Source organism: Chironomus tepperi, unplaced genomic scaffold (genome assembly GCF_022539635.2).
Source record: "Chironomus tepperi strain 1889 unplaced genomic scaffold, CSIRO-AGI_Ctep_v1 contig_176, whole genome shotgun sequence".
Lineage (NCBI taxonomy): Eukaryota > Metazoa > Arthropoda > Insecta > Diptera > Chironomidae > Chironomus > Chironomus tepperi.
Window position 1 is genome coordinate 165,093 of NW_027226298.1, and position 14,401 is coordinate 179,493.

A 14,401-nucleotide genomic window follows, 5' to 3' on the forward strand; every position below is an offset into this window, starting at 1 on the left:
TGAAGATCCAAAAAAGTTAAACCGGAAATGAAACAATTCCATTCAATAACCTTCAATTCCTGGTTATCAACTCTATTATGTCAACAGTTACATATATCACACCTTCCAAAAATTAGCAATGAAGGGTCAATACCATAAAGAAATGGAATTTGGGTAGGAGAAGTTATGTATAATGCAAAATTCCCGTTCTGCAGCTTACAATTTGCAATCATGTCACCAAAATATTTCAAACTATAAAAAGTACATGCTGATTGCAATTTGTTATCATTTGTAAGTTGTTCGATATAGTAAGCATACAGTCAAAGAAATAATGGTAACATTTATTAGAATTGATCAAAATTTAGGTATTAATTTTGTGAAATTTCAGAAGTTATTCATCTTGTGTATTATGGTTGTGAGCCATACATTGGCTGCACCTTGGCATCAACAACATGACTACACAAATCATCATTTACCTGCTGTTCGTCAAGAAACAACTACCCAGTAAGGTCGATTGATAAATTAATTAACTTTTACTGATTCTGTAAATCTATTTGCAGCTATTGTCCGGAAGAAGATATTCCAGCAGTTTTCGTTCCATCACCTCCAAAAATCCAATACTTTCCACTTCCTTCTCTTCCAAATCTTCCTGTACAAAAATATGAATCTCCAATTCCACTTCCTGTAGCTCCTATCCATCATAATCACATCCCACCTACTCAATTCCTTCCTGAATATACTCCACCAGCACCACCTCGTCAGGAAAACATTCAACCAATTGTACCAGCTGCACCACATGACACTTATGGGCTTCCAGGATTACATCATACTAACGGACTTCCAAACTTCCACCATGAATCTACAACTTTACCTCCACCACCACCTCGTCAGGAATACATTGAAATAGCTGCACCACATGATACTCATGGACATCCAGACTTCCATCATGAATCTACAACTTTACCTCCTCCACCACCACCACATCAGGAATACATTGAACCAGCTGCACCACATCAGGAATACATTGAACCAGCTGCACCACATCAGGAATACATTGAACCAGCTGCACCACATGATACTCATGGACATCCAGACTTCCATCATGAATCTACAACTTTACCTCCACCACCACTTCGTCAGGAATACATTGAACCAATTGTCCCAGCTGTACCATATGATACTTATGGGCTTCCAGGCTTCCATCATGAATCTACAACTTTACCTCCACCACCACCTCGTCAGGAAAACATTGAACCAATTGTCCCTGTGCCACATAATACTTACGGAGTTCCAGAAGAATCTTCAACATTGCCCCCATTTACAGAACCTCCAACAACAACCCACAAATCAAAATTGGATAAATTATTAGAGTTCAAGCAACACCTTAAGAGCAAGTTTAAGGTTCCAGAAATTAATCTTGTCTTCAACAAGAGAATTGAATTTCCATTCCTTAAAAACTGGCTCAACGAGCAACACTAAATCCAAAAATTTTAATTACGAGATTAGTGAGACAGAGATAAAGGAACTGATTAATAATATTAAGTAACTGGTAATCGGGGACAATTAACTGTAGGATTTCACTTTATTATATCATTTAAGTACATGTAGGAAATGAATGAATAAAAAATATTTTAAGTTTACAATTAAAGTTTTCATAACATACTTACAGTAAGCTAGTAGCTGATTAATTACATAAAGTAAATGTTTCTTCATATTTTTCATATAAAGTCAGGAAGGTTAAGTACTTGTTTAGAATAGTTTCAATTCCGTTTAATGAATTTTATAGTCACATCCGATTTGGGTCTGTTAATTAGCCTGGTTGATATGTCTAACTCCTCACATCCCTTCCATTCAAGCTTATAATCACGGAAAATCTGGAAGTAGATATTTTAGAGGTTATTCAACTTATGATGTTCATTATTTGTAAGCAACACAATACTAACTCGTAAGATAACGTTCAAAATAGCCTGTTCAGCCAATCTCCTTGCGATACAAGATCGCATTCCGTGACCAAATGGAATAACTAAGTATGGATGAATGTTCAACTTCTGATGATTAATCTTCAGCCATCTTTCAGGTAGGAACTTGAGTGGATCATGAAAATTCTCTTCCAGACGGCAAGCTACAAAGTTTTGAGTGACGACTGTTGTCTATTGGATAGAAAATTCAATTACAGCTACTTCTGATAAACTTCAATTGTTGACTTACTTTTTTAGGTACGAGATATCCACCAAGTACGGTATCGTGATTCAAAATCCTTCCAACTCCAATAGAAATTGGATTCAGCCTAAATGTCTCTTTCAAAACAGCTCTTGTGTATGGAATTTCTGTGTTCATTACTTGAGTAGTAACTTTGTCCTCTAATGTTGGAAGTACCCTCATTGCTTCTTCGTGTAATAAATTTTGGACACGCTCATTACGTGAAATGTGATACATAGCGAAGGATGTAGAGAATGAGGTAGTATGGATGCCTCCAAGCAAAAGATCAGCACTCATACCAACAATATCCTTCACATTAATGTTTGGATTACTAAGATATTGATCAAGTAAGGAATGGCCTCTTTCTTTTTGATAAGCCTTCTTCTGGATAAATTCAATGACAATTTTCTCTTTGTATTCTTGAGCCAATCTTAACTTCTTGTATGTACGCGTTTCAAAGAATCGCCATAATTGAAGACCTTGATCAGTTGGAAGCACAGTATTATTTGAATCATCACTAGCCTTAATTAATCTCGATGTCCGAGAATTCGGATCTCTTTCCTCATCTGCAAAACTGTTCATTCTTTCATCGAATGCAATCAGGCACGTCAGCTCTAAACTAAATCGTTCAATTTCTGATACAAAATCCCGTATTGTGCAGTTGTGGTCAAAACGTGACGGAAGTACGCTAATAAATTCCCTCACCATATCATCAGTCTGTGGTAATAAGTTGCGTACGTTTTGTGGAGATGATAAACCTTTTTGAAATTCAGATCGAAGTTTCCACCACTCATGACCGTTGCTGAATATATTAGAATAAATTGGAATGGATTACAAAGTGAGGTTTTGACTGTACATGTAGGATTAATTTAATCCGATGGATTTAAATTGTGAATTAAATAAATCTAAGGAACCAAATTGTATTCATGATCGCAATACTCACGTAGGTAAAATGCCACCACTTCTGTAAGTTTCTGGCCGATCCTGTCTATATTTTTGCAGTGCCAAATGACTTCGCCGGCAAGGAAAATTTCCAATTCCGTCATTAAAGATTTGTGCAATATCATTTGGATCATAAAGCCAAACTATAGAAAATCCGGGAACCATTCGTTCACAAACTATTGGCCCATACATCCTGTAGTAATCCATTCCTGATTTATGCAAATCATGCCAAGTATATTTTCCTGCAAATTTTGATAATGCGACATATTTTAATTAATGAAACGTCACTAAGCAAAGCTTGCTATAATTACCAAATGGCTTTGTGTAGTTCAAAACATTTCCTAATCCTAAAAAGCCTTTCGGACCGGGCATCATGTCCATAGACTTGATGTCATTTTTAACTAAAATTTCTGTCTGAAATTTTCGAGTAAAATTTTTAATTCTTCTCAGCATTTCTCGTGTCTAGCTTTATCGACCTTAGGCATACAACTGAGCATTCCAATATTTCTTTCTTTATTCTCTCTCTTCTTTTTCTTTATCTTCGTTCCTTATTGAATGTATAAAAAAATATCAAGAATTTTAAAATTTACAAATCAGCTGAAAATGCTCGACAATCGAAATAGGAGATCTTTTGAGCTGAAAACAATAATAAATATATTCAGACGCGGGCATTCGAGACCAACACAAAGTTCAATTGAGAACAGCTCAAAAATAACTGCCAAAGAATATTTAAAAAAATAACGATCAAAATAAATTTGAAATTTTACGCACGTATTTTTACGTAAACGTATTCATAAGTTTCTAGTTCAACATATAATCTTGAAAACCTTAAAGCTAATAAAATACGCAAGTATAGTAATAAATAATGAATAATTATAGCATAAAATTTATTCTTTTTAAGGAATAAACAAATTGTGATTTTATTTACTTAATTCAATTGGATGTTCACAATTACACATTCAATGACCGGATTGATGGATAAAGTCACTTTAATTCTTGAAACAGATTTACTTCTTTGCTGGCTTCTTAGCTCCGACCTTCTTTTTTGGTGCCTTCTTCTTTACTGCACCTTCTACTTTAGGTTTCTTTGCTGGCAATGGTTTAGTTCCTTTGACGGGCTTTCCAAAGAGCATACCACTCTTTGATGCTTGTTTCTTAAGCTTATCAAAGACTGGGGCAATCATACGGTTCTTTGATCGCTTAACTGAGCGGATCTTGAAGCGTTCGAAGTCTGTAAGATTTGACCGCAATCTCTTTGCCTTTGCACGTTCTGCCCAGAGTGTTTGGCTCCATTTTTCCTTAAATTTGAAGTCTTCAAGTGCTTTTTTCACAATACGTGTTGGTGCTGTGAATGGAAATTTGACAACAAATTTCGTCAGATGCAAATGACTGACTGGATATTGTTGACGGGGAACACGAGTTAATGGTCCATCGATGAGAACCTGTAATAAGTAAATATCATATTAGTATCCATGCTTATTCATAAGAATGTGTAATGATGTAAATAAATTGTCTCAGTGTAATAAATAATTAATAGTTTTTGTCTGCATGTGTGTATCAGACGGCTCTTACTATAAAGGTTCATCATGATTGAGTCAATTTACAACATTTTTTCTGGATATTTAATACTCACTCTGTTTTGATCGATCACATCGACAATAGCAACTAATTTGCCCTTATAGCGGCCACGAGAAATTCGGGCGATGCGTCCAGTTTCAACGAATCTTGTAAAACCCTAAAAAAATATAACCAAACTTTTTAGTAAACAAATTCATCAAACTTAAATGCCTAGTTTCTGCCTTATTTGACAGGAACTTTGAGTGACTTGCGTGATAAAGTTGCTCTTATTAATAATTTCACAGCAAACTTTGTTAATTTTAATGAAAAACATGTGAAATAATTTTTTTCTCCTCGTGAAAATATTTTTTGCAATTTTCATGAAGTTTCGAGCAGTTCCTTTAACAAATTTAGTTGAATTACATTATTCCAGTAGTTATTAAGATGTTTAAATTATCCTTTCACATTTAATATCCTCGCAAATCACTCTAATTAATTTATTTTAAAAAATTACTGTCCATACCATTTTAAGGTTCGTTCAGAAAAGGAAGAAATTACTGAACGCACTCTGTAAAGTCGGCTTTACAAATGCTTTAGAAAATTTTTAATGCTGAATATCAAATGAGATTTTCTCATTGGATCTTGATCAACTAACTAAAAATGATAGAAACAAGTATAAGCTATATAAATAATCAGATCCAGGATATTTTTGAATAATAATGTGCAAGATTTGTCGATAAATCGTAAAAATTCTCAATAACGGTAAAATGAAATTCGAATTTTCATGCATTTGTAGGGTTTTTGTGGCGCAAAATGTTTTGTTTATTTTCACAATAATTTTGTTGCACAAAATTAATCCTAAAAAATAATTAAATACATGGTCTAGAATCAGTGATTTGCATCACATTTTCAAAGATGCATCAAGACGAGATATTAAAATATATCGAGAGTAAAAAGAACTATGTGGATAAAGACTTTAAACTTTACTTCATCTTTGAAGTGCTTTATCTTCCGGGAAATCGAGAAATATACAAAAAGAAAATGCATAGTTTGGAAAATAGGATGGACGAAGAAGTAAGAATGCATACTCCCTATAAAATGAAGAATTTCCTATCAATGGGATTAAAAAATTTATGCAAAAGTACTCATCAACCCGGTAAGACTTAATTTCATATAATGTCTATAAACCAAATCTAACAAGTGATATCCACAGGTGTAAAAGTAATTCACAGTGCCTCATTACTCAGCGGATTCACTCAAGCTGATTTCGGACTTGTAAGCAGAGCTTATTCCGATGAATCCAAAGACGAGAAAATTGATGACTTCATTATGGCATTTGAGAAACTTATTAGCGATCCCGAAGCTATTCCGTCAAATAGTGTCATTATTTTAAGTCAAGACCAACATCATATGGAGCGATTGAAGAGAAAAGCTGACGTATCCTTCTGTGTTAAAGAAAAAAAGAGAAAAATTGCAGCTAAAAGTAAAGGACAAAAGTCCATAACGGATTACTTTAGGTCCACAAAGACGCCATCAAATAATAATACGCAAAAACCAAAAGAACCAACATACAAGCTAGAAGAAATAATCAAAAATAAGAGAGGATCTGACAGTAATATTAAAATTTTATGGATCCCAAAAGGAAACGATGAATTAGATCCAGGATCTTACATATCTGTTGTATTTTGTAACGAAGTCGTTTCATTATTGGAAGATGATAATAATATGGATTCATTAGAAGCATGTAAGGAAGAAATAAATGTATTTCCAAGTGGCGGATGGTGGTCAATAATGCAATATATCGAGAAATTGGAAAAAGCGTACTTAAAAGAATTTAAAGGAATTAATGATGAAAATGTGGAACCAGATGACACAGATGAAAATGAGGAACCTAATGACTCAGAAGAAGAGTCAGATTAATTCTAATCAACTTACTTTACGTGATAATATTGAGTACAAGACTATATGAACATTTAAAATAAAAACATTTAAAATTACCTATTTAAGAGATAAGTAAGCATTGACGCAGAATTTTAGTATTTTTCAAATTTATTTTTTATTAAAAATTAATTAAAGCATATAAAATTTTTGATATAAAAGCCTTAATAAATCAATGACTAGTTGTGTCATATATTTTTTAGAATGAAAGATCATCCTCAATTATGTTATCCAACAGCATCTTCTCAAACACACTTAAATCATCATATACTTTTTCCTCGATGTTTGTCCTCAAGCAGTCTTCAATATCAACAACACTCAAGTAATCTAAATTCTTGAATATATCACGATAAGGAATGGTTTTGACTTTAAGCGTGAGAATATTTAATTTTTTAAGGTTTGGATACTTTCGATCTATAAAAACCATAGCGGCAAAATTCATTTCATCCATATACAATGAAGTTACATTTGGTGCACCATTGATGACTACTCTAAGGACATTAAAATTAGGAACATCAATAATCAATTCGGTGATCGATGTATTTATAGGCAGGATTAAGTTTACGTAGCTGCTATGGTAATTAATCCCAGCAAAAAATCTAACATTGACTGATAAAATCTTGACCTTTCTCAATGCGTAAAGTGCTTTGAGGACATTTGGACCATACCAGTCCCTAAAATCGACATTCTCTAAGCTATCTGATTGCGTTTGAAGTAATGCAATGACATTTGCATAGTACTTCTCGTCTAAATAACCAGCTAAATAAAAGTCACAATAAAGATTAAATTTTTTAAGCTTAAAATTAATTCTTGTGGATATGTCCTCATGTAAAATTTGATAAAATATTTTGCCAGAAACTTTTAGAACCTCCAATTTGTCATTATTAAAGAGTAAATTCTGAATGGCACTGACGCTCACCGCGGAATCCTCATCTGATTCAAGGTGAAATTCTGTCAAGTTCCGAATATTAGAAAAGATTTGAGGATATAAGGAAGGCTCTATATTCTTTGGTACAAATTTCTTCAAATTAGGAAATGTAAAGCCTCTATTTTGATAATTCTTACACCAAAATTTGCCATAGAGACCGTTAATACTCAAGGATTCGACATTTTCTTGTATTATTGAAAAGAACGTTATTAACTGTTCTGATTTGCCAAAGCTTGTGTTTCTGATGATTATCTTCTTCCATGGACGTAATTTCAGTAGATCGTAAATTAATTCCATACATTTTGAACATCTTTCAATTTTTATTGTGTCGTAACATCTCGTACTATTCGTGATCGCAGTTAATAGTCGTCTTTCAGAATTCCATTCCGATTCACAAGATGTTTTTACCTTAATTTTTCTCATCAAGTATGGTGAATGTCCTATTAAGTCGTTCCATGATGTGCTAACTAATGTTGCCCTCATTAAATCCCAATATGTCAAATTTGATAAAATTCTCTCATTTATTTCTTTTGGGAAATATATTAATGGATCAATTAATTCGTTTTCCATGTTGTCTTGTTCCTTAAAACTTTATAATCACGATATTTACTGTAACTACTCAGAAGATACTGAATGATAATGAAAATTTCTGAGACTTTTGTATGATTTTTTCAGGTACTTTTTCCTAGTCCTTAAATTTTACCATTGTTATTATTTACCTGTATATTTTGTGAATCTTTTTAAATTTCAAGGAATCGACAAAGAAATCTTTTCATGAATTACAGAAATTATCTTAATGGAAAAAATAACCGTAATAATTTTTTTTTAAAAGTTAACGGTTTTCAAGAATTTGAAAAAATGTTTGAATTTTTGAAAAATGACGGTCAACACTCTTGGGAATTAGCAGCAATTTGGACTTAGAAAGCTCACAATGAAGGGGAAAAGAATCTTACATAAATTAACTTACATGAACAACTTTTTTTTGGATTTTCATTTTTTTTATTCCACAATAACTTCTTGCTTACATAGTAGAATGTAAAATAATCTTCGGATGTTTATGAAGGAATAAAAGATCATTTATTCGTCTCCGATTTGAAGGATTTCCTTCTTGGCGGCTGATCGGTTTGATGCGACAATTTGTGTTGCAATTCTGTCTAAATCACGTTGTCCTTGAGCTGTCAATTTGCGACCGCCATCAGCATGTTTCTCGACTAACTTGATGTGTTCGAGTGCTTGAAGTGCACGACGAGCAACAGCTCCGTCAGCACGGCACCAATGTGAAGGACATACACCATCGCGTTGTCTTGTTCCGTAGATTTTCTTAACTCCACCAACACCGATAGCTCCACGATGATACATACGTCTTAAAATACTTGCACATCTAACATAGAACCAATCAGCATTTGTTGGACTTAATTCCTTTGCTTTTGAGGTCTTGACGACATCCATATTGTCTGGAACCTTCAGTTTACCAGATTTCTTGAGGAACAATGCGACTCCTTGGACAATTTTGTCTTGATCGACATCTTTAACTGTTAAACCAGGCATGGCTATTGATCACCTAAAATTGCAAGGAAATAGTTTAATTAATATTTATTGGAATCGTTTCGTGACTATAAACATCCTAAAACATAACCTCGATAATTTCAAAGTTTCATTAATTTGTCATAATATATTTTATGCTTCGTGAGCGGATTGTCGTGGATCAAGTTAAATGCAATTAATTATTGATTTACATTCAACCAATTCATCTCCTATCTGTTAAATTAATCCACAGATATAAATTTCATAAATTATACAAAACAATTTTTTGGTCGCCACTTTTAGTCAATTTTTATGTCCAACCACAGACTTTATCCATGAAACTTTGATTTATCGAGATATTTGCACAATCAGTAATTAATCCTGTCCATTTTCTAGTGCATTTTGGGATGTTTAAGCACTATTTTAATTAAATAATTACTTTTACACGTTTTATTTGTGAAAAGTTGAAAGAAAAAGGGGGATACAAGAGCGAATTCACCAGGTTGAAGCGACTATTGAAGGGTTCTTAAAAAATTCAAAAATAATTTACCCGTTATTCAAAAAAACGGTATGTTGATCGTGTCACATGGCATCACAATCAAATTGTGAAATGATTAAGAAGAAACAGCTGATTGCTGGCAAAATAACCACAATTTAGCTGATCTCGAATGAGAAAAAATATCGAAATGCGGTTGAATCATAAAAATTCAAAAGCATTTAAATAAAAAAATATGAATATGTGGCTTAATAATGTGAATTAGTTAATAAAAATTCATATGAACTAATTTCAGACAATTGTTTCATATTTCTTCTCAACAAAAACCTCTTTTTGAATGCTTAAGGAAATTTTCTCATATGCAGAAATTGAACGAAATGTAATTGAAAAATGCATTAAAATTGTGCAATTAAAATGTGTCACTTTGATGCAATTGTCAAGTTCAAATCGATTTGAATTATTCAAGACGATGTATGACATCTAATTGTCTCTTACAGCAATGTCTCTAACTGCAACTATAAGAAATGTGCTAATTAACAACGGCATAAAAAGTTGCAATAAAATTTGTTTGTTTTTTTTTATTTATTGCAAAATATGTTTGGCTTAATTTAATTTTTTAAGTACTTTTGCACGGCCTTTTGACTCTGACCGAAATAATTTTTTTTATCTTTTTTGTGTTAAAACGAGATACAAATCTTTTTGTCATCAATGAGAAAAAAAAGCTTAAACCAATAACGATACGAAATAAGAAAACAAACAAAAATGTTGCCGAGTCATTGTTTGCAGCCAAGAATGAGTAAATTGGTTTAAGATTGATAAATTTAAGAAATTACCTAAGGGGCCGTTCACTTATTACGTTACGCAAAAAAACGAATTTCTAGACCCCCCTCCCCCCTCGTTACAAAATGTCGTTACAAAAAAAATTTTTTGGTTGAGGCTGTTACAAAATCCTAGACCCCCCCCCCCCTAAAAAGCGAACGTAATAAGTGAACGGCCCCTAACATTTTTTGAGCTTAAGGATCATTTCTGAATTTAACGGCATTTTGAATTTTGAATTTTTTCAACGAAGAACTGAACTGAAATGAAGTGAGCGATTTACTGAACGATTTTAAATGACATTTGACTTTTTGAATTTTAAAACACCGTTGGAATTTTAAAATTTTAAGGTCGTAATATGATGCGATGTGATCATAGTAACCCATTTAATCTTCAAAAAAAGATTGATTTTTTTTTCGTGAAATTCTGCTTTATTAATTGTTTTCCATCTCTTTCTATTGTAAGTAATAGTCTCAAAAGCGAAGAGAAGAAACAACAATTTAGTGACACTTGTATGGATCTATTCACAAAAGATTTGTATTAATTAAATGTACAGTTTTTCATGCTTTTTGTTATTAAGCTCTTTAGCTTTCAATAGAAACGATGACAATCTTTTAAAATGAATGCGAGATACGACCTATGACTTATGATTGATGAATAAAAATAAGCGATCATGTTATGAAAAATCGATTAAACACTTCTTTTGATACATATCGCTGCTCTCAAGGATTTCCAAACTATTGAACAATTTCTTTCACATAAAGTTGTTTACTATTGCTTTAAATTCCCATATTCTCATGAGCTTTATGTAATAACTTTTGACCTAGCAACATCTAGTTTAGTTCCGATGGTCAGGGCTAGTCAGAATAATTGAACACAATTAAAGTTTTTTTCTTAGATTAACACCGACTTCTTGCAGCACGCTCTGCATTAATTCACACATGTTTGTTGCACAAAGTGTTAACCACACGTTGAAGCTATAAAATTATTTATTCTCTATGCTCGTTGCGTTCCATTCATAACAATACGAATAGAGAGAAATAAAGACTTGGCTGCTGTCTTGCTCTTAGTATTGTTATGAAAAGTAGAAAAAATAACAACAACATAGTACTTGATGCACAATGCTTAGCTCAAACAGACATTCGTAGTTTGTATTCGAAGCAAGACGGACGAGCAATAAATCGTTAGTTAAAGACTAAAAAATAATAATAATTCGCGAGAATCATTAACAGTGCACTTCAATCGGAAGAATTCAATCGAAATAGAAAGGTCTGAAAAGTGAAAATCCATTATTTGTTATGATTAATTAAATCTTTTGTGTGGCTTGATGTAAAAGTATCTGAGAATCTGCAAAGTGAGATTTTAATGAGTGAAAGCATTCTTGAGTGAAGTGTTGTTTGCTATTAAATGTCTATTATTTGTTAGACTTAGGAAATATTGGAATTGAATCGAAATTTCTAGAATTAAATTTTAACGGTCAAAAAATATTTGAATTTTTTAACGAAAGAAATTTAGTATGAATTTTTGAAAATTGAACGAAGTTTTTGTCAAGTTGCTGTGATGTCTATAGCTTAACTCATTTCTAAATGATAATAGAGTGCCATAAATTACTATACCACACAAAATAATAATAAAGACTTTTCCCCAAAGAAGTCTGCTCAAAAATGCGGAACAAACAATTCATCGTGAATCCAAATCTAGTTCAAATTGAAAGACAAAGACGCTATCCCGAAAAAAGCATAGCCACAGACAGAAACATATCATTTTTCAACAAATTACAGAAATTATAATTAATGGACCCACCCGAAAATCATTTTTTTGTGTATTTAAAGACTATTAAACAGTTTCACAGCATGTAAAGCATTAGTGGCAAGAACTAGGTGTAAAAGAAATGAGTCAGAGCAATTAACAAAGAATTTAGTTTTCCTATTCATGAACAAGTCGATTTAATGTTCTCTGGCATGTACAACAACTTTATTGCAACATAAAGGTCTATTTTCCTTTATATGCCACCGTACATGTGTCACATTTATGCACATTATGCAAAAACTACCTTTTTTTGGTGGCTATGAAACATAAGCAGCATAATGTTTTTATGAATTGTGGGAAAATGTTTAGGTAGCTATAAAAAATAATTAATTGAATGTTAATGCTCTCATTTCCAGATGATCATGCGATCGCTAATACTTCAATTTTTCGCAATAATCTCCATTCATGCAAAAGAGAATCCAATTCCATCTATGCTATTACAGCCAAGACATTTTAATCCTCATCCATACCAGGAAGAATCTAAAAGATTTTTAATTGCTGTTGCTGATCACGATGATATTGGATTAGATCAAAAGCTTTATAATCTTGCTCAACAGTTTCGAAAGTAAGTTTTAATTATCATTACAAATGAGGAATGGAAATGGTCAGTGAAATTCATAAATTATTCATCACATGGGATGTTAAATAATATCTTATGTCAGAGGTGATGGATGCACATTTTAACGGATGAAATTTTAATTCTACACTAACACAAGCATACAATTCTTTTTGATGAAAATATTTAGGAATTTTCATGAAAAATAGGCTAATTTAAAGTACTGGATGTGATTAATTGACATATGTAACATAAGTCACAAACAATAAATCATTTAGATAAGTTTATGCTGACCATTAAATAGAAAAATTTCATAATTTTATTTGTGTTGGTTTTTCAAATTCGAGCATAAACAAAAGCCACTCCCAACCACTGGATTTCAAAATAACTAAATCTTATATCATTTCTCATGTAGCACTGGACCCGTAAGATTTCCAGATAGCCCGGAACTTTACGCTCAACAAGAACGGCAACAAGACCAACATAGAAAAGTCGTATCACATATCGTTAATCATCAAGCACTCCAGTCACCACAATATCAAAAAATATCAAACAGCAGACGTCCAAAGAAAATGCGGATCGTGACTACTGATCAATATGAAGTGCCCCGAATTTTGGCAGCATTAACAAATCATGCACGCCGTGTCCAAAATAATGAATTTCAGCAGCCGACTTATTCGCCTGCGTTGCCTCAGCATTACTTAAATAGAATTGACAATGAACGGCCAAGAGTTGACGAAGCTGATAGACATGTGACATTACCAAGTAATATTGAGAAAAAGCATTACAAATTTGCATATGCTGTAAAAGATCGACATTCAGGCGATGACTTTTCCCATACACAAAAGCAAGAAAATGGATCAGTTCGAGGAAGTTATAAAGTTCGATTGCCTGATGGACGAATTCAAACAACAAAATATGTTGCTGATGAGACAGGATATCATGCGGACGTGACATATGAAGATGATACGCAGCCTCAAATTCCAACAGAACCAATTAAACATTATTCAGATCAAGCTCCTATTCAGCAAAATGATTATTATCCACAACATACAAAGCCAATCAATAGTAAAGTTAGATACACAGTGACACCAACGCCATACCTAAATTCAGACTACAATCACATTCGTGCACCAACAATCCGCAAATCTTATCCTTCAACTACATCCATTCCAAATTCATACTATTGAGATTTTTCATTCATAAATTGTAAGAATTGAATCAATTTTTATTTTGACAATAAAAGATATTTGTAAAAGAAATCAGGTTGCTTTTGTGCTTTAACAAACGTCGTCACTCGATATGGAAATTGATTGTTCATGCTTAACGGATGAAACAACTAAAACCGCGAAGTTCAAAAGGAAGTATTATATTTTCTGAATGAAGAATCAAGTTAAGTAGGTAAGTGATGTTACTACATCATCTTTTATTGGCTGTTCATTGCATTGATCTTGCTCAAATAGCTGATATTGTGAATTTTGTTCCTTTGTTTTGAAAACTTTTGAATTTTTAATCGCAGGATTTACTTAAACCAGATTAACTTTAATCCTAGGTTTTAAAAGTTTTCTTATCCTTTTAAAATGTGAAGTGGTAAAAAAATTAATTATTCTAAAATGGAAGCTATCCGGTGGACAGGCCATTCATAAACCAATGGTAA

General features: G+C 32.6%; 6 protein-coding genes across 7 annotated transcripts; 3 read left to right on the forward strand and 3 right to left on the reverse strand.

Annotated features, from left to right (window-relative positions):
* Positions 1-318: 318 nt before the first annotated feature.
* On the forward strand, positions 319-1,616 carry LOC139089170 (uncharacterized). Its single transcript, XM_070638622.1, has 2 exons — positions 319-483; positions 540-1,616. Exons 1-2 carry the CDS (start codon positions 389-391, stop codon positions 1,456-1,458), a joined length of 1,014 nt encoding a protein of 337 aa, XP_070494723.1. The 5' UTR covers positions 319-388; the 3' UTR covers positions 1,459-1,616.
* Positions 1,542-3,617, reverse strand: dib (Cytochrome P450 302a1, mitochondrial). The gene is made up of 5 exons (XM_070638619.1): positions 3,432-3,617; positions 3,122-3,362; positions 2,188-2,980; positions 1,923-2,129; positions 1,542-1,853 (listed from the first exon to the last, which is right to left on the reverse strand). The coding sequence occupies exons 1-5, from the start codon at positions 3,571-3,573 to the stop codon at positions 1,740-1,742; spliced, it is 1,497 nt and encodes a 498-aa protein (XP_070494720.1). The 5' UTR covers positions 3,574-3,617; the 3' UTR covers positions 1,542-1,739.
* Positions 3,618-3,993: 376 nt separating this feature from the next.
* RpL14 (ribosomal protein L14) lies at positions 3,994-5,247 on the reverse strand. The gene is made up of 3 exons (XM_070638644.1): positions 5,201-5,247; positions 4,754-4,855; positions 3,994-4,562 (listed from the first exon to the last, which is right to left on the reverse strand). Exons 1-3 carry the CDS (start codon positions 5,201-5,203, stop codon positions 4,128-4,130), a joined length of 540 nt encoding a protein of 179 aa, XP_070494745.1. The 5' UTR covers positions 5,204-5,247; the 3' UTR covers positions 3,994-4,127.
* A 233-nt stretch (positions 5,248-5,480) lies between these two features.
* Positions 5,481-7,365, forward strand: LOC139089213 (uncharacterized). Of its 2 annotated transcripts, XR_011544277.1 has the most exons (4): positions 5,481-5,833; positions 5,891-6,690; positions 6,819-6,937; positions 7,013-7,365. XR_011544277.1 is itself a non-coding variant. In XM_070638682.1 (2 exons), the coding sequence occupies exons 1-2, from the start codon at positions 5,593-5,595 to the stop codon at positions 6,595-6,597; spliced, it is 948 nt and encodes a 315-aa protein (XP_070494783.1). In that variant the 5' UTR covers positions 5,481-5,592; the 3' UTR covers positions 6,598-6,786. The 2 variants fall into 2 exon arrangements, 1 of the variants encoding a protein (XP_070494783.1); XM_070638682.1 differs by lacking the exons at positions 6,819-6,937; positions 7,013-7,365 and having other exon boundaries at positions 5,891-6,786.
* A 1,154-nt stretch (positions 7,366-8,519) lies between these two features.
* On the reverse strand, positions 8,520-9,588 carry RpS19a (Ribosomal protein S19a). The gene is made up of 2 exons (XM_070638648.1): positions 9,507-9,588; positions 8,520-9,104 (listed from the first exon to the last, which is right to left on the reverse strand). Exon 2 carries the CDS (start codon positions 9,089-9,091, stop codon positions 8,621-8,623), a length of 471 nt encoding a protein of 156 aa, XP_070494749.1. The 5' UTR covers positions 9,092-9,104; positions 9,507-9,588; the 3' UTR covers positions 8,520-8,620.
* A 1,832-nt stretch (positions 9,589-11,420) lies between these two features.
* LOC139089222 (uncharacterized) lies at positions 11,421-13,973 on the forward strand. The gene is made up of 3 exons (XM_070638694.1): positions 11,421-11,648; positions 12,545-12,753; positions 13,160-13,973. Exons 2-3 carry the CDS (start codon positions 12,545-12,547, stop codon positions 13,932-13,934), a joined length of 984 nt encoding a protein of 327 aa, XP_070494795.1. The 5' UTR covers positions 11,421-11,648; the 3' UTR covers positions 13,935-13,973.
* Positions 13,974-14,401: the final 428 nt, after the last annotated feature.